The sequence below is a fragment of the Pteropus medius genome, unplaced genomic scaffold (assembly GCF_902729225.1).
Source record: "Pteropus medius unplaced genomic scaffold, Ma_sr-lr_union100, whole genome shotgun sequence".
NCBI lineage: Eukaryota > Metazoa > Chordata > Mammalia > Chiroptera > Pteropodidae > Pteropus > Pteropus medius.
In genome coordinates, this window is record NW_024351072.1 from 275,707 (window position 1) to 295,053 (window position 19,347).

The 19,347-nt window shown below is 44.5% G+C and overlaps 1 protein-coding gene and 1 pseudogene across 14 annotated transcripts in view; one reads left to right on the forward strand and one right to left on the reverse strand.

Annotated features, from left to right (window-relative positions):
* Positions 1 to 1,979: 1,979 nt before the first annotated feature.
* On the reverse strand, positions 1,980 to 2,098 carry LOC120586077 (uncharacterized; annotated as a pseudogene).
* An 11,167-nt stretch (positions 2,099 to 13,265) lies between these two features.
* SEPTIN6 (septin 6) overlaps positions 13,266 to 19,347 on the forward strand; it is a 76,352-nt gene continuing 70,270 nt past the window's right edge. For 7 of the 14 annotated variants that reach the window (XM_039842476.1, XM_039842481.1, XM_039842478.1 and 4 more), the window contains exons 1-2: positions 13,408 to 13,551; positions 18,788 to 18,868. In XM_039842476.1, coding sequence (XP_039698410.1) covers positions 18,809 to 18,868 — 60 coding nt within the window. In that variant the 5' untranslated portion in view covers positions 13,408 to 13,551; positions 18,788 to 18,808. Of the gene's footprint in view, positions 13,552 to 18,787; positions 18,869 to 19,347 lie in introns of all 14 variants that reach the window. The other 7 variants (XM_039842485.1, XM_039842482.1, XM_039842477.1 and 4 more) reach the window with 2 other exon arrangements.

Sequence of the window (19,347 nt, forward strand, 5' to 3'; positions counted from 1 at the left end):
TTCTGATTGGTCCAAATCATTCCGTTCTGATTGGTCAGTATTGTGCATTCTGATTGGCCATTATACAGCAGTTCTGATTGGTTGGTTTAGATGCAAATGAGGATATGATTGTGCCATTCTGATTGGATAGGGCAAGTCTCAGTTCATTGGTTTAAAGCGGAAACCAGGAACTCCCTTATAATAGTTGACTCAGACTTGAAAGAGCATAGTGCAAAAGGTTGAAAGCTCAGTCTGTGGCTTTCTCTCTGAAATGTAGTAGACATAAGAGACCTCTGCCAGCAATGGCTGCTAGTCTCTGGTTATGAATTTGGGCCCAGTTAACCACAAGAAATCCTACTTGGCAGATATTTTTATTTTCAGGGTTCACATTTCTAATAGCAAAATACCAAGACAGATTATCTTTTGAAATCCCCCTTGTCAGTTGATGATGGAATCATGTCAAGCAGCTTACAAAAGGTTCCTAAATGTCTATTTGTCATGGTAGGGGGACTATCTGTTCAGGTGATCGAAGAACAGATTTAAATTATTAGAGCAGAAATTTTAAAAGAGGGGGGCAGATTCTTGGCAAATGCTTTTTGTCCTACTATGAATTTAAATAATTAATTGAAAAGGTGAGGTTAGGTGTGTTACCGGGCCACCAAGAGAACTCACAAAATGGTAGTACCTTGGTGAATTTACTAAGATCCATAGTCTGTTCTTCACCTTTGGAATTTAAAACATCTCAGTGTCAGGAATAGCTAATGCATCATATTAAAATTCACATTAATCAAAGTGGAGTGCCAATTTACTAATTTACCAAGAAATGCAGAACACCAAGGAAAAAATCATAAAGGGAAATACTGATAAATTTTGTATAAATATTTTTAACTTCCTTACACAAAAATCTACCATAAATAAAATTAATGATAAAGGATTAATATCCACACTATATAAAGAACTGATATGAATTAATAAGAAAAAAAAGTATTTCAATATAAAAATGGGCAAAAGACATATACAGGAAATTCATAAAAGAAAAAAACACAATTGGCTGATAACTGAATATTTCAATCTTTTTTGCTCATGCCAGTGGTATGCTGGAGCCTACATGAGACCGCATATTGATAGCTTTGAAGTTAAAGTCATGATGAGAATATTTACATCATGGAACTCAACAGAAGCTGCATATCAGGTTTTTTTTTTTCTTCTTGGAGTGCTAGTTGCTAAACTTTTACCAGTATACTACTGTGTACATTCAGTCACTCTCTTTCACCTGGATCTTTTTCAACTACATTTAAAAATTCTCAAGTCTTCTTAGCCATCTTTAAAGAAACTCCAACCTCTACATCCTTTTCCAGCTACCATGCCACCTCTGTTTTCCTTCACAACCAAACTTTTCCAAAGAATTGACTATATTTGCTGAATCTGTTTACTCATTTCTCAATCATCCTTCAACACACTTAAGCCACACATTTTTCCCACCATCACTCTCCTGAAACAGCTCTTGCTGAGCTCAATGACCTCTGTGAACTCTAGATTCTATGGACAGTTTTTCTTTACTTTCCTTGACCTCTTGGCACACTATCCAGTTCTGTTGACCATTACCTTCTTGAAATGCTCTTGCCTTTGGGCTTCATGATTCGGGTTTTCCTTCAATCTCTCTAGCTTCTCCTTCCCAGTTCCCTTCTCAGGTTCTTCTTGTCATTTCATTTCCCATCTCTAAATGTTGGTGCTTTCCAGGGAATAGTCTTGAGTCCTTTTCTCTTCTCTGTTCTCTCCATAGGTAATTTTATTCATTCCCGTAGCTTTATTTATTTTATTTATTTTTATTTAAATAATTTTTTTCTCTGTTTATTTTTTTATTTTTTATTTTTATTTTTTATTTTTTAGGCAAGGCAACCTTTGGTTGACCTGACAGATTGCAAGGACCTTGTCAGCTTACAATCCCTTATTATTATTATTATTTTATTTTTTAATAATAAAAAATATTATTTTTTTATAATATGCAGCACCTGGTCTTCCTAGGTGGTCTCCCATCCAAATACTAACCAGGTCTGATCCTGCTTAGCTTTCGAGATCAGACGGGATCGAGCTTGTTCAGGGTGGCATGGTTGTAGACTCACTCCCATGGCTTTAAACACTACCTATACATCAACGACTTCTAGATTTGGATCTTCAGCCTTGTCCTTTACTCTGAGCTCCAATTTCCTGCTTGACATCCTCCCAATCAAGGTCTCAAAAGCATGTCAAAGTCAACATTTCCAAAACTGGAGCCAAAGACTTTCTCTCCCTTCCTCAAACCAGAGGTTCTCTAGTGTTTCCCATCTCAGTGAAGTGCACCACCATATAAGACAGAAACTTAGGACTAACCTTTGGCATCTCTGTCCTCCTCATCTCTCATATCACCAAGTCTGGGTTGTCTTTACCTTCTAAGTATTTCCCAAATAAATTCTCTTCTCTCCATCTCCACTTCCACCACCCTAGTACAAGCCTCCATGATCTTTCATCTGGACTACTGCAATAGTCTCCTAGTTGGTATTCTTGCCTCCACTTTCTTCCTTTCAATACACTCCATACTGAAGCCAAAGGAACTTTTCAAAACAGGAGTCTGATAATGTCATACTCCTGTCTTAAACCCTTTTGTGGTTTCCAGTTGCTTAGGATACAAACAAAAAACAAAAACAACAAAAAACTCCTAACAATGGCCTAGGGCCCTATATTATCTGGTTCTATGCTCATGTCTTCAGCTTCATTTCATACCACTCCAGTCCCTCTGTTCTCCAGGCACACCAACTTTCTTACTGTTTCTTCCTTTCGCCTAGAATGCTCTTCCTTCTCCACCCTCCCTTCACCTTGCTGACTCCTATTTTATCTTTAGATCTCAGTTCAAACATCACTTCCTCAATGAAGCTTCCTATACTGACATGCTAGACTAAGTCAGATCTTTACCCTACCACCCCAACATTATAGGTTCTCAGGGCATGATAAATATCTCCCTAATTGCCCTTATTACAGGTATAATTTTGCATGTATGTTTGTAATTATTTATTATTTGTCTTCTCTACTAGACCATATGTTCCATGAAGCCAAGGACCAAGTCTGTTTTTTGCTCACCACTGATCTCCAGCACCTAGTTTTGGCACATAGTAGGTACTCAATATTTGTGAGATTAATAAATCACTTAATAATCCTTGTGTATAGGAAATACACTAAAGTAGGCCAACTAGTATTTTTCCTTTTGTTATGTCTTCCAGGAAGCTAAGAATCATATTTAAAGCTTTATCACAATTATATCAATCAACCAAAAAGCATATTTGACTTCTCTTTTGATTCTGATATTCTATTCCTAGCTTATTGACCCATAAAATATTTTTTTGAATAAATGCTGTGTGTGTGTGAGTGTGTGTGTGTGTGTGTGTGCATGCGTGAACATGTACATTCATATGCACATTTGTATGAGTACAAAGATAAATCGGAATATAAATGCATAGTGTTGAGAGATTGATACAAAGGACCTCACCTTATTCAATGATTAACAGTGGTGATGGTGAAGCCAGTATCTCACCAAAGTGTCATTATCATTTTTTCTCCATCCGTGTCTTATTTCAACCCTTTCACAGGGCTTGGGTTTCATCTGTGGAGGACTACAAGGTCACTGAGAAGAGACCTTGTTTCTCTAGATTCTGTACCATGTCTATGGGCTGTTGATTAATGTCCTTCAACTCACAGAACTTATTATTGTCTATTTTAAAATTCCTTTGTCTTGCAAAATGTAACACACATCCAGAAAAGTTACCAACGCATAAAGATATACAGGTTATTATGCTGAGTGAAATAAGTCAGACAAAGATAAATACCATATGATTTCACTTATGTGTGGAACCTAAGAAGCAAAAAGAACAAACTAATTGAAAACAGATTCACGAATACAAAGAACAATCTGGTGACTGCCATAGGAGAGGATGTTGGGGGGGTACTGGGATAAAGGGGAGAAGGGGTTACAGAAGTACAAATTAGTAATTGAGAGATGGTCACAAGGATGGGGAGAAAAGCATAGGGAATGTAGTCAGCAGTAATCTAATGGCTATGTGTAGAGCCAGATGGGTGATAGAGTAAATGGGAGGATTATTTTATAAACTACGTAAATGCCTAACCAATATACTGTATACTTGAAACTAATAATAAAACAAACTGCTTTAAAAAAAAGATTTATAAAACAAACACCCATGTGACCACCACCAGTTAAGAAATAGAGCACTGGTATTTGTTGTGCATACTGTATGTTGGATATTGCCTTATGACACATCTGGTATTTACTACTTGACTTTCAGTGCTTATATATCTAGTCTCCCCACTTAGTTAGTTTCTTGAGAGTAGAAGCCATGCCTTGTATTTCTTAATATCTCCCTCGGAGCCCAGTGCAGTGCCCCAGGTGCGGTAAGTGAGCAATGTATTTTACATGATTATACATCTTAGACTAACTCTGTAACTCTGAGAAGACCTCTGAGGACTAAATCTGGCAAACAAGAATTGTTTGAGGAAATAAAAAATTGTATAATTTGTCTAAATCACTGTGTACTAATCAAAGGATAAGGATAATTAGTATATCACGATGCAGGAGGTAAGCCCAGCCATCTCTTGGGTTCTGCCTCTTGCCAATGTATATAGCCAGCCTAGGACTATCACAGCAGCATCCTAACTGGTCTCCCTGTCTCTAGTTTTTTTTTTTCCCCTAGCTTTGTTGAAGTATGATAGACAATTAATTGTTCATATTTACATTGTGCATTCAATGAGTTTTTTTCCAATTATAGTTGGCATATAATAATATATTAGTTTCGGTTGTACAGCCTAGTGATTAGTGAGCTATATAACTCAAAAAGTGGTCACCCCACTAAATCAGGTACCATTCTTCCCCTTACATATTTTTTACAACATTGTTGACTATTTTCCTTACACTACACTTTATATCTCCATGACTATTTTGTATCTATCCATTTGTACTTCTTAATCCCTTTGCCCTTTTTCACCGTCCCCAAACACCCCTCCCATCTAGTAGCCCTCAAAATATTCTGTGTATCTACAAGTGTGTTTGTGGTTTTGTTGTTGTCGTTTATTTTGTTCTTTAGATTTCGCATGTATGTGAAATCATGTGGTATTTGTCTTCCTCTATCTGACTTACTTCATTCAGCACAATACCCTCTAGGTCCATCAAGGCAATAACTTTTTCCATCTTCTTCCTTTTAGTCTGTGTGTGTGTCTTTTAATCTGAAGTGAGTCTCTTGTAGGCATCACATGTAGGGGTCTTGTTTTCTTATACATTCATTCTTATACATTTCTTATACATTCTTATACGTTCCCTGTCTTTTGGTTGGAGCACTTAACTCTTTTCCATTTGAGGTACTTGTTGATAAATATGTAGTTATCATCATTCTTTATTCATGTTTTTGATACATTTTTTTTTTCTTCTTAAAGACATCCTTCCTACAATTCCTGTAATACTGGTTTGGCGTTAATGAATTCCTTTAGCTTATTTTTGTCTGGGAAGCTCTTTATCTGTCCTTCTACTCTAAGTGATAGCTTTGCTGGATAAAGCATTCTTGGTTATAGATCCTGGGTTTTCAATACTTTGAATATTTTGTGCCAAACTCTTCTGTCCTGCAAAGTTTCTTTTGAGAAATCGGCTGCCAGTCTTATGGGAGCTCCCTTGTAGGTAACTAATTGCTTTTCTCTTGCTGCTTTTAAGATTCTCTCTTTGTGTTTAACCTTTGGCATTTTAATTATGATGTATCTTGGTGTGAGCCTCTTTGCGTTCATTTTTTGGGGGACTCTCTGAGCTTCCTGGGATTGCATGTCTATTTCCTTCACCAGATCAGGGAAGTCTTCTACATTATTTCTTCAAATGTATATTCAACTTCGTGTTCTCTCTCTTCAGGTACCTCTATGACACAGATGTTCTTACCTTTAATTTTGTCCCATAGACTCCTTAAATTATTATATTCTTGGTTACTCTTTTTTTGATGTTCTGATCAGGTGTCCTTGGCTTCCACATCCTCCGTATTGGTGGTTTGATCCTCTTCTTCCTCCACTCTGTCGATTCCCTCTAATATACTCTTCATTTCAGATAATGTGGTCTTCATTTCCGACTGGTTCTCTTTTATAATTTCCATTTCCATTTTTATGTTTTTTTTTAAATCTCTTTGTTAAAGTTTTCACTGAATTCATCTACATGTCCCTTAATTTCATTGAGCATCTTTATAACCAGTGTTTTGAACTCTGCATCTGTTAGACTGCTTGACTCCACTATTCCTGGATCTCTGTTCTGTTTTCTCATATGGTTTCTGCTTCTTTGTCCTCCCATTTTGGCTGCCTTTCTGTGTCTGTTTCTATGCAATAAGCAACACTCCTATATCTCCCGGTCTTATTAGCATGGCTTTGTGTAGTAGGTGTCTAGTGGCACAGTCCTGAGAGGGGTTCAGCAGCAAGCCAAGTTTAGCCCCAGCCTGTGCCCCTCTGGGGCCACCTGTTAAGTTCAGCAAGCAATCACAGATGCTGTGCTTAGATTTGCCTCAAGAAGCCACGCCAGAAACTGAGGTCAGCTGTCACCAGCGTGAGTCTTGGCGCTGCTCAGCATGTGGCACAAGACTCGCCAAGGAAGCAACTGAATGTGGCTTGGGTAGGGCTGTGAGTTGGGGGAGGCGGAGTTTCAGGGAATCCTCTGGGCTGAGTGACCTCTGTCATCCAGTTCCATGACATCTCAGCTGCGGTAGTGCCGCGTCCGCACACTGGGAGTGGTGAGGGCTCAACAGAGGAACAATGGATACCAGTGGTACTTCTGCTCGAGAGAAAGCCTCACCTCTGGCCCTCATGCCAACAACTCAGTGTCTCCTGTAAATCCCTGGTGACCCCCAAGCAGCCAAACTGACGCTGGTGTTCAGAGCGAGCAAGTTTGTCAATGCGAAAGTCCATGGGCGGACATGGCCCCTTTAAGAGGCGTCTGCATCTACTGTAGCCTCTGTCCTACTCTGCTGCTCGGGACCAGGCAGCCTGGTGTCTTTTCCTGTTTCTACCTCCAACCGTTGCTGGGTGATTATTTATTTCCCTCCCTAGTTGTAGTGCTTCTGTTCATCTAGACCCTCAGGCATCTTTGCTTGCTGTTTGCTCCATGTTTTATATTCAACTTTGATGTGGTTGCAGGAGGGGATGTGCGAAGCTTCTATCATCTACGCCATTTTGCCCAGTTGTCTCCCTGTCTCTAGTTTTGTTCTCATTCAATCAGTTCTTTGTGTGATGACTTAAGTAATCTGTGTAAACATAGATCTTGCTGTGAAATGCCATCGTTCAAAAACCATTCATGCAGTGGTTCTCCAGCTGTGATGTACCTTGGAACCTTCTGGAAAGCTTGTTACAAACCCATACTTCTTCCATACAAAAAGTTCTGATTCAGCAGATCCAAGGTGGGGTCTAGGCCTGTACATCTATAAGAAGCACTTTGGGTGATTCCGTTGCAGTTGATTCAGGTACCATCTATTAAGAAACATGGCTTCGAACGTTCTTTATTCTCTAAAGGTTGAAACTTCAGCATCCTTAGTATGGCACACTAGGTCCTTAATAGTCGTCTTTTTTAATGCTGGCTCTGTTCCCTCCATGCCCCTCCACTCCCATGTCACTGTTACCATCATTTTTAGTCTGAACTGCTACAACAGTGTTTGACTTCTGAGTCCTAACTGCTTTCGTTGCTCTCTGCTTCAGTCTTTTCCCCAATCTCAAGCCAGAGTGACCTTTCACAACTGCAAAAATGTTCATATTACTCCCCTGCTCAAAACCGTTCAGCGGCTCCTCACCATCTAAGGGATAGTTTCTCCAACTGGCTCAGGTGGTACAGCATCTGAATGTTGTGGTGTTCTTTCCAGAATGCCATGAAATAATTGATCTATTAAATAGCACCATATGAAATAAAACACTTTTCAAAAGAACACTTCTGCTAGCAAAAATTATGTCTACATTATGTATGTGTGCAATATAAAATCATAACCATAAGCACAGATGTCCATGGAAAATATAAACTGTTGAATTAAGCATGATCAGTACTGGGATTATCTGTTTAATATTTATTTGCTACTTGTTCATTCATTTTGTTGCTTGCTAGCAGATAAGCAGGAGCATCTGTTGAAAATTTAGTAAAAATTTATGGTTAAAAAAGTTAAAATAGAGAAATTTCTACTCATTAACTATTTTTTTTGACACTGTGAACATCTATCTGATTTGTACCAAGCATGGTTCCAGACTGAACAGGCATTGTCCCCGGAGAGCACAGCTTGGGAACCCCTACTCAGGGATGTAAAGTCTAAGCTCTTTGGCATGACCGAGACCCTTCCTGATCTGACCCCATTTTATCCTCCAGCCTCGTTTACAGCCCCTCCTCTACCACTCCCTCCAGCTAGCTAAGACATGGAATTCTCTAAATGTTCTCTGTCCTTTTTTCTGTGATTTTATACATGCTGGTCATCTACTGACCCCTACTCCCAACGCGCTGCTGGCCAGATAAACTACTACTCATCCTTCAAAACTCAATCCAAATGACTGTTCTTTGAAGTGCCTTTCCTCACCTCTCTGGGTTCCTACCTCCTCAAGGTCCTGCTCCTGACTGATGATATAACTTATTACATTACTTGTTGTTTGTGAATCTATCTGGCAACTGGCCTGGGAGCTCCCTCAGGTCATGATAGGGGTTCTTGTCACCCATTTTTTCTTGAGTCCTCTGGCACTTACCACAGTGGCTGATGTGCAGTGAGGACACAGTGCATATTTGTGGAAGGAATGAGTAAAATTGCAAAGGAAACAAAGTTTACCTTGAGAACTCCACAGCTCCCTACGGGAGTCTCTTCTTTAAAAAAAAAAAAAATTATTTAAATTAGTTTCAAGTATACAGTACATTGGTTAGACATCTCCATAGTTCATAAAATGATCCCCCCAATTGCTTCCTCCGTCCCCTGGCCTTCCACTTAGCCATCATATTAGTGCTAACTGCATTCTCTCTGCCGTGGTCCCCATCTGCATGCACAACTATTAACTACTAATTAATACTTCTTTAACAACCCTGCACCCCACTTTCCAGCCCCCAACTCCCTCCCCTGTCCGTCACTGAATTGTCCACTATATTTGTGAGTCTATTTTTGATTAGTTCTTTTTGTTCCTTAGATTCCGCATGTAAGTGAAATCATATGGTATTTATCTTTCTCTGTCTGACTTATTTCACTCAGCATAATAACCTCTAGGTTCATCCACGTCTTTGCGAATGGTAGGATTTCATTTTTTTAATGGCTGATAATATTCTGTTGTATATATGAGCATTTAGGGCATTGATGGGCATTTAGGTTGCCAAGAGTCCTTCTTTACCTTTTCCGGCACCCCTTCCCCAACTAGAGGCACTCCATATCCTTATGTTGCCTACTGTAGAAATCCACCAGGACTTGCCATTATTGCTAAAGCCCAGGCTTTAAACTTCTCCCTTGCTATCCTACCAAACCTTACCAGTCCTGTGTTTCATCACTCCATGGCTAGATTTCAGATAAAACAGTGGTTCTCAAACCTTAACATAAATTAGAATACCCTGGGAGCCTTCTTCAAACACAGATTGCTGGGTCCCAGTCCTGGAGGTTCCGATGTAGTAGGTCTGAGGTGGGGCCTGCGAATCTGCATTTCTAATAACTTTCCAGGTGATGCTGCTGCTGATCCAAAGACCACATTTTAAGAACCACTGGAATAAGCAAATGTAAAAGCAGGGACAGCAGGTAAATAGTGCACAAAGGAATCCTTAGTTCATCTTGACTCAGCCCTTTAACTGAGTTTGGGATTCTATCAGCACTGTCTGGATTTAGTTAATCTCAGATCATGGTAGGGGTTCTTGTCACCTCTGCTTCACCTAGTCCTACTCCTCCCACTTTCTGATCTTTTCAGATTGTTCTCAGAGCTTCTTCACTTTAGACCAACTCTACCATCCTTCTCTTCCTTCCATAATACCATGGTTTCAGGACAAAGCCCTTTCCTGAGCTCTGAGCTCCATTTCACTGCCCTCTTCCCCCTCCTTGTTCTCCCAATCCAGTCTTAATACCCCTACTTCAGCAGTCAGAGTGACATTCCTAAAGCTTGGCTCCAATTAGGGCCTACTGCTATCTAGTAGGAGTGGCCATTTCCTCTCCTTGGGGTATCTGGTTCTACAAACAATATTAGCGTGCTAATGACAGTCACCTGCTGGCTCTAGGAAGTCACTGTTTGCTCCAGCTTCCTTAAGGACAGTGGAAACACAGAAAACACATTTACATGCTTCTGTGCATTTATTCACCCAACAAACTTTGATCAAGCACCTGCCAGACACTGTGTTGGGCCCAAGGGACCCTGCCAGGACACATAGAACATGAACACATGTTCATGGCAGTGCCTGAAAGCCCACAATGCCTCTTCATGAAGGGGATCTTTTGGCCCCATTCGTCAATGAGGATAGACATTGAAGGAAGAAACAGACCACTCATGAGCCCTCTTGCCTTAGCCTGCCTGTCTGCCCAGGACCAAAGACTGGGAAACACAAACCCAGTGAGTTTCTAAATCTCTTTGTTGAAATAAGCATTATAATCCACACCTCTCAGTTACTGGCCCACTGCATTGAGTGAGGTAAAGTATGTGAAGCCCAGAACGTAGTGAGCTAAAACTTCTCTACATATACCCACACCTACTCTGACACACACACAGTGAAACATATCACAATACACACACTGACACGCACATACCGACACACACACACACCAACATACAATACTGGCATACACACTTGTACATACACATACTTACCAACACACACTGAAAATACACATTGACACACACTGACACACACACTGAAATGCACATACACTGGCAGACATGAACCAACAAATACTAACACAGGAGTAAACACATTCCAATACACACACACATTGACACATACTGAAACACAGACACATGGCAAATATGCACACTGACATACAAATGTACATTTACTCACACATCAACACTAACCCACACCCCACGGAAACTGCGAGGCCCAGCCCCAGGGGGGCTTGTAGGCAAAGGCAGCAGGTCATGGAGAAACCAAAGGGCCTCAGGAGACTTGAATTACACACTTGGTTCCAGGCTGAGAAGTCCAGCGTTTTGAAGGAGGAGGCCTTCTCTGGGTTCTCAGAGTCCCTAGGGACAGGCAGGTGGAGTGGGGCACACGGGCGGAGCACCGAAGATTCCGTGTTAAGGTGCTGAGCTGAAATGTCCGGAGGTCAGCGCCGGAGCACTAAGCCGGGAAGCAGTGAACCACGAGGCAAGCAGGATTCCCCAGATTCCTGCGCTCCGCCCGCGCAGCTCTGCAGGCCCTCCCCTCTCTGGGTATCAGCTCTCATCTCTGGTTTCCAAACGTAAGCTTCCTATCCCACCACCACTCAAGTCCCTTGTCCAGATCAGAGCTAGTGACCTCAGGCCCTTCCCAGTCCACCATGCCCCCGCCTTTGCCAGGGAAGACCTGTTTCCCTCCGAGATAGCAAGCCTGGAAGCGTCCAGTCACCTCTGACCTCTCGCCTCCAATCAGTCCTGGCCCAGTCTTACAGCGGTTCCTCAAATACAGCCTCTTTGTATCTCTTCTTTCCTTTATTACCAGCCCCCACACCCCGCTTCTCGCACACACATCCAAATCCTCTGTACTCCTGTTCGGGACACACTCGATTGGTTGCTTCCTGAATGCCAGGCCCCGAGCTAGGCACTGGGGATGCATTGTGCAGAGTCCTTGTCCTTCAGGTGCATCCTGCACATAAGGAGCTCCCAAGACAGAAATGAGAAGCACTGTCCCGGCAGGTGGAATCAAGTGACAGAAAAGTGCTTCATGTAGCAAGCCCATTTCTCTGCCTTACCTCTTTCTCCCCAAGCCGGGGCCTCTGGATCGGGTACCTTCTCCCGCTCTCTCCCTGATTCCTGTTTTTCTGCTTTCCTCCCTCCTGCCTACCCCTCAGCCGCTCCCACCTTGGGCTGCTGTGGGGCCATTTCCTGCATCCCCTCATCCCGGACCCCCTGCGAACCCAGTTTTTGCACATAGACTTGCCTCTGCCCCCAGCCCCCGAGGTCCCAGGTGCTACTGGAGGGTCTAGGTCCCTCTTTGAGACCAAGGCACCTGCACTTTTGAGGAGTGGGTTGGAGTGTCCTGCCAGCTCTGGCCTCGGGGACGCCAAATATGCCAGGATTCGCCAGTCCCAGGGAACTAGCAGGGGTCACTCTGGGCGGAGGGGTGGGGGCTTCAGGCCTGGAGAGGTGGAGAGGTGCCGAGGGCAAGGGAGGGAACCCGCGGCGGCAGCTGGCCAGGAGGTAGAGGAAAGCAGACAGTCATAACCTCTGCCTTCCGAGATTCTCTCTTCTGTTCACCGCCGGCTGCCTAGTCCCGGGCTCACCCGAGATTAAGAGGCAATTGGGAGGCGGGACAGAGCCACCAGGGGCCAGACCCCGTCACTCCCCACTACCTCACTCGACAGAGCTAGGGGTCTTCATCTACAAGCCCCTCCTCTGACTCTCCAGCGGTCCAGGCAAGAGAGGGGTTGGGAGGTCTGAGCCATGGCTATCACGCTGAGCGTCTGGGGCTGGGTGGGGAGAGGAAGTGTGGGGCTCGTCTGTATTAAGTACTCAACAGTGATGGTTCGGGTCTACGAAATTACAGCCCACGGCACCCGAGACTTAGAAATCCCAGGGCCATAGGGGCATCTTGTCTCAGGACCGCTGGCCTCGGACTCCGCATGTTACAGCTCAGTTTCGGGGCCGCAGTGCGGCTCCCCCCGCCCCCTTTCTAAGCTCTACGGAGGAGCGGCAGGTGCCACAGCTGCCCACCCCGCTCAGCCGCACTCCGGGTCCATGGGAGTGTGTGTGTGTGGCGGGGGTGGGGAGGGGGGAGGGTATGGCGGGGCATCGAGATTCCAGAGGCAGGCACTCGCATCCCAGCGCCCTCGTATCTCGGTGGAGAGGAAGAGAGGGCCCAGGGGGCCGAGGGGAGGGAGAGGAGGACTGCAGAGCTCAGTCGCCGAGCTGTGCGCGGGAGAAGGAGAGGCGAGGGCTCCTTTCCAGCCTCCGGGGGTCTGGGGACTCAGAGATGTGAGGCGAGAGCAGGGGGGTGTGACAATCAATTCAGCAGGAGGTCGGACGTACCACGAAGCCCAGTGGCGGGGGGTAGAACGTGGTCACAGGGGAGCCCCCCCTTCGCAAGGGCTAACAACGGAGGTTGCAGGGAGAACTGGAAGCGCGCTGGTAGGGGGAAGCTGCGCGTTAAATCCGCCCCCATCCCAGACTGCACTTCCGAGGGGGTGGGCGATAGAGGGGAGGTTGGGGTTGGAGCAGCAGCGAAGGGGCCCCTCCCTTGCACCTCCCCCCACCGGACTTGGTCGCGCCCGAAGTGTAACACTTTCTCTTTGTCGGAGGAGCTTGGCTGTTTCCTGTGCTGGAGCTCCGGTTGCGGTGGTCCCCGTGGCAGCCCTGGCAGACACAGGAGCGATGGCAGCGACCGATATAGCTCGCCAGGTGGTGAGTGCAGGACTTGGGTCCAGCGCCGGGGCCGGGGGCCTGGGAAGGGCCGAGGAGACCTGGCTGCCAGCGCCGCCACCGCCACCGCGAGGTGGGCAGTGGGCAGCACTTAGGAGCCAAGGCACGGCGGGACTTATGCTCTCAGGGTCAGCGGCTCAGAACCCTAACCTGTCCCCGAGAATGGCGACATTGACGGGTTGGTGGAGGGCCTGGCCAAAGCTGAGGGCCAGCGGCTGAACTTGAATTGCCCAAGATCTGCAGTAAGCGGCGCCGCTTCCCTCGCTGCAACAGCTGGGGCGTTGCCGAATGAATGGCCACAGGAGCCGCCAAGCTCTCTGTGTCCCAGGCACCCTGGCCTGGCTTCCTCGACCGCCGGACCGCGCCCGTGCGCACAGCTGCCGGCTGGGACCGGGCCTCCTTAGGAAAGGGGACGCGGGACTGGCGTTAGCCAGGGGCAGGAGGCGGCGAGAAGTGAGGGGGGCGGAGAGGTCCCTGGCTGGGGGAGGGGCTCTCCATATGCATTACATATGTGACTGCGTCTGTGAGTGTAGCACTGTGAGCGTCTGAGTGCACGCGCGCGCACCCGTGCCTCCCGGCGGGCGGCAACACCCCGCTTGCTCTGTGACCCTAAATGAGTCTTCCAGTTTCTATGAGTGTGCTCACTTGCAGAGTGTGTGCCCATGCGTCCAGACGCCTTTCTGCTTGTGCTGCGTGCCTCTGGGTCCCATCTGTAGCTCTTTGTGGGGTGCAGTCCGATGGGCCTGGAGGTGGCTGGCTGCGTATTTTGCAGGTTTCTGAGCACCTGACCCGGCTTGTGCGGCCCTCCTAGGGTCTATCGTGGTACGTGTTCAGTGTAGCTGGGCTTGTGTGCCCAAACCTGTGGAGCTGGCTTCTTTCTTTGGAGACTCAGGAAAATTACTGTGAGGTTTGCAAAAATGGTGCCGTCTCTCTTTTTGTTGGCAACTGACTCTGGAAAAAAAAAATCTTCATTTAAAGAACTGAAGTTTTCCAGCCTGAAACGTTCAGAGAAATCATATTGAAGTGACCTGAGGCTCCATGTTTGTTTTTTTAGACCAGAAGTTAGGTTGCAAAGGGAGGAGTTGATTCCATTTAGGGGAACAGCCTATCCTTTCTGTTCATCCATGGGTTTGTGGGATTTTCAGCCCACAATTACCAACACCCTGAGGAGAGTGAAGTAAGGGTAGGTCAAATCCCATAACATCAAACACTACTTGATGAAAATTTCTACACACACACACACACACACACACACACACACACACACACACAGAGAAATGTTTTAAAACCTTGTGGTTTACTTATTAAGAGAAATAGCCCATGCAATGAAATTCTAGTGCAAAGTGATAATAATAATAATAACCTCTAGGTATTTGGTGTAATTGAAATTGATTTGTTTTCAAAATCTGAATGCGGAATCCGAGTATTTTCTCTACAGGATATGTGTGAATTTATTCCACCCTTTTGTCTCTGTTTGGAAGGGGCAGGGTGATTTCTTTGGAACCTTCCCCACCCCCTGCAGACTCCAGAATGGAGCTCTTTATGTAGTCACAATGTGGAAGGACTCTGAGTAAATAGATGACAATGTGCTGGGATAATGGAATTTCAGAGAATTCTGTTCTCCTCAAGATTGGCACTATAATATTTATTACTTTAGTGTTTTGAGGGTTCCCAGAGTGCTTTTCTGCTCCTTGTTACCTGCGTTTTAGAGATGTCATGGCTTAAAGAGAGGAATTAGTCTCCTGGATTACATTTGCTAATCCTCAGTGACCAAAAAGGACGCTAATGATTTTTCTTGTCAGCTAATTAATTTGCATCGACCTGTCCCTACTCATACTAGTCCCCTTGCCCGGATTAGGATTGCAAGACAGATGTTGTAAAGGGGAACATTCCAGAAGGTTGTGTTTCACGTCAGGCACAACTCTAGCAATCCAGAGATCCCTTTGTTCTGCAGATAGGGGTGGGGGTAATTTGGGTCACTTGGTTTGCTTTGCATGGTTCCAGTTTGCTCTGGCTGGCTTTGCCATACTGTATGATGAACATAATTGTATGCCAGATTCTTAAGCTCCAAGAGCAGCCTGAGCACTTGAGACCTTGTTATCGTGATAAATGGGTTTCTGGGAAAACTGACGTCACTCTTCATGCCCCCCTCCCCCAGCTGGTGAAGCTCTTGTTTAATGTGTCATTTGTCTCTCTGCTCTCCTTTGTGTCTGCAAGAAGTTATAATTCACCAGGGGAAGATAGAATTAACTCAGGAGACCTTCGAAGTCTGGTTGCAGCTTGTTTCTTTCAGGAAATGTGTATCCACGGTTTGGGAAGAGAAGACTGGAGAATAAAGTATGTCTGGCTTAAGAGTTCTTTTTAATGAGCTTTGACACATGGTGCCATTCAAGTAGTCCTCTGGTGTGTGGGGGAAAAGGAAGAGTCCTTTCCAGAGTCAATTGAGGGTCACTCTGGTTAGTAAGGTAACATGGTTAGTGACTAAAACAGGCCCTAGAGTTGTTGGGTAGGACCCTTATTTGGGCATGCATGCAACTTGGAAGTTCAGCTCTTCTGTACCTAATACAATCCTATCCTGTTTGAATGAACACCACAAAGATTCTGTATGACAAAATGATTTCTCTATTGTGACCACAAGTGTTTATTTGATTAACTACTAAATGTCTGGCACGATGACTAGTCCTGGTCAACTATACAAAAAAATAGTAAACATTGTTCTTTGCTTTTAAGCTCACAGTCTAGTTGAAGACACAAATTGTGGACATAATAATTAGAGAACTATAGCAGATTCTTGGGATGTTTTCATCCCCAACCCCTGCTTATGAAATGGCTTGGCTGCTATTAATATATACATACTCTGAGAGGTTACATGATTAGCCAGGTACAGTTCAGGCTCCAGAGGCTGCATTTCCTGGTTCTTGTATTGAGCTATTTCTTTCAATGTTGTGTTTTAGGGTACAGATCATAACTACTGGCCTATATAAAGAATGGCTTATTGATTCTGGCTTTAAATACTCCAACAATGTGGGCAATGTTGCTTTCCTCCAACAGCACCCAGATAATGGCCTTTCTCCCTAATGAAAGAGCTTGCAGGGGCTGGCCTTTGCCCTAGCTGGGGTTGGTCTGGGGCAACTGTCCCAGAGCAACTACCTACTTCCCCTTGATTCCACTTTAGGCTCCCTGCCTCAGCCATCTCCACCATCTCACACTAAAAGTAATATTATACCCTAAACGGGGAGATTAAAACCCCAATATTCACCCATACCTCTACAGGGGATATAGCACTGAAGAAAATTTACATGGCCCCAAATATTAAAACTTCTTGAATCTAAGTCCAGGGTACATAGATGATCATTGTACTATTTTCCAACTTTTATGTGTTTGAGACTTTTCAAAATAAGAAATTGGGGGAGTTTACAATCTGGTAGTGGAGGCAGACGCCAATAACTATTATCATGTGGCAAGTGCTGCACAGGAAAACTACCTCCTATAAGAATTCAATACGAGGGGACCTAATCCTGCAGTGGCTGGGGGTGTGGGTGACAGGAAAGGCTTCCTGAGAGTTTCAACTAGGAAAAGGGTAGGTGTGAAGATGGGTGAGATCTCACTTCCTCTACTGGGCTAGGAACATTTACATTTCCTTTGTTAATTCACACACTTTTGTTTTCATTCATTTCTTCAAAATGTGTTTATTGGGCAGTGACTCTGCCAGGCCCTGTGCCAGGTGCTGGGGATCTAGGCAAATAGGACTCTGCCCTCTCAGAGCTTCCAGATGAGAGGCAGGAGTAAGTCCCATTTCCTTTTCCTATCTTAAATTCAGGAAATGTGTATTAGTGATGTTTTTATTCCAAAACTGCATTACATCTGAGTGATTTGTCTGTATAGTATAATGAAATTTTGATTGGCAGTCGTGTGCATATAACATTTACTTTGTGGAGTCTCTGCTGTAAATTTTCTATTAATTGCTGGCTTTGTTACCCAGCACAGCCCCCTCCCTTTGTGTGCTGTAAGGGAGAGAACCTGTTATATTAGCCTAAGCAAAGCTAATTAGGAAGCTAAGTCCCCTGGAAAAAGGTTTTCCAGAATTAAGTAGGACTGATCTCTGGACTTTCCTGGGTTCCTGGATTATCAGAGCTGTAGTTTCGTATTAGCATAAACAATTGAGAAGGGCTTCTAGTTGCATGTACATTATAACCACATTTAAGAAAAAAAGAGAAAAGAAAGAAAACAAACAGCATGGATAAGTGTAACATGTTTCTGTCAATGATCTCAAAATGTTTCCGTCTGTATGATTTTATTTTCCCCAGCAGCTTCCTGGACAAGTATTATTCTCTTCATTTTCTGGGTACAGGAAGATCAAATGATTTAGTCCAAAGTGTTATTGCTGGTCAGTGGATCAAACAATGAAACACCTACCAGATGACACGGATACATTTAAAAACAAACACTCTGGCTTTTTCATGATGTTTCTAAGAAATAAAAATCTTGCCACGTCCCCTCTTCTCCCTGTCTTCATTGCGCTCCCTTCACGGCACACTCATGGAGATTAGAGGAGAATATACGTGGGTACTTTGAAGATTCTGATGTTACAGAGATTCGCAGCTTGAATCCAGATAGCACAGTCATGGGTTATGTGTGGGTTTTCTTTCTTTTTTTTTTTTTCCCATATCGCTTTAAATAAAAATCCTGGAGCCACCAGTCATGTAATGATGGATTATTTTAAGTAACAACTGGAGGGGGTACAGAATAAATTAGAAACACAGACCCTTCCTCCTTGGTTTGGCAGGAGGAGGCTTCTGCTGCTGCAATTTGGGATTTGAAACCGTGGGTTTCTTTGCTGCATGCACAGAGGAAGGAGGCCACATGCTCAGGAGGGTGAGACATAATGTTATCCTCTCCTTCATTGTCTTCTCATTAGAGGCAGCCATCTGCTGAATTATGCAGCATGCTCTCAATTGGCCCTGGCGTTGGGTCATCCTTTCCAGTCACTTAAAGGCGACTGGGGAAAAGATTTGCAGGCCTTCTCAGGGACAGGACTCAGGGCTCAGGTTTCTCCTGCCATAGCCCTCTCTGACCCCTAATGGATGCCCTGGGGTAACAGGAGCAGAACTCTGCTTTCATGGCCCTGATGAGGTGTGAGGTAGTGCTGGGTTTCCTTTCACAGCAAAGGCCCCCAGCTCTGAGCACTGGCGCTGAAGCAGGAACTGGGTTTTTTCAGATCTCCTTTAAATGAGACCAGATGGAGGCAGAGGCAAATTCAGGCTCCCCAGAGGACAGTTGGGCATTCATCCAGAGGCCTGTGAGTAAACTCCTTTTTTTTTTTTTTTTTAACAGATTGGCGATAACAATGGCCAGAACACCTAGAAAACTCTGTTTAAATAGCCTGGCTTGAAGAGAATTTGTCTGGCTTTTGTGGAAAAGTTGATCCACCCTGAACAGCGGGTTGCCCCTGGCCTGAGGTGGAGATATTTTACCTAGAATTTGGCTTGTTGGGTTAGGTAGCCCTGGAGCTTTTGAGCAGAGCTAGGCAGCTGAGGTATAGGTTGGAACCAGGAGAGAGAGAGAAATGAGGGAAAGAATGCAGAAGGGGAGCAAAAGCCCCTCTATGACATCCACTGCCTAGGTTGCTTTCTGTGGGCCAGAGCCACCTTGGTGAGCCCAGAGGCTTCCGGGTCATGTTCCATGACCCTTCTCCCTCCAACTAACAGCAAGCATAAAGAACTGTATCTGCCACTTGAGGCAGTTTTTCCATTTGAGAGTGGCTGTCTGCTTGACAAA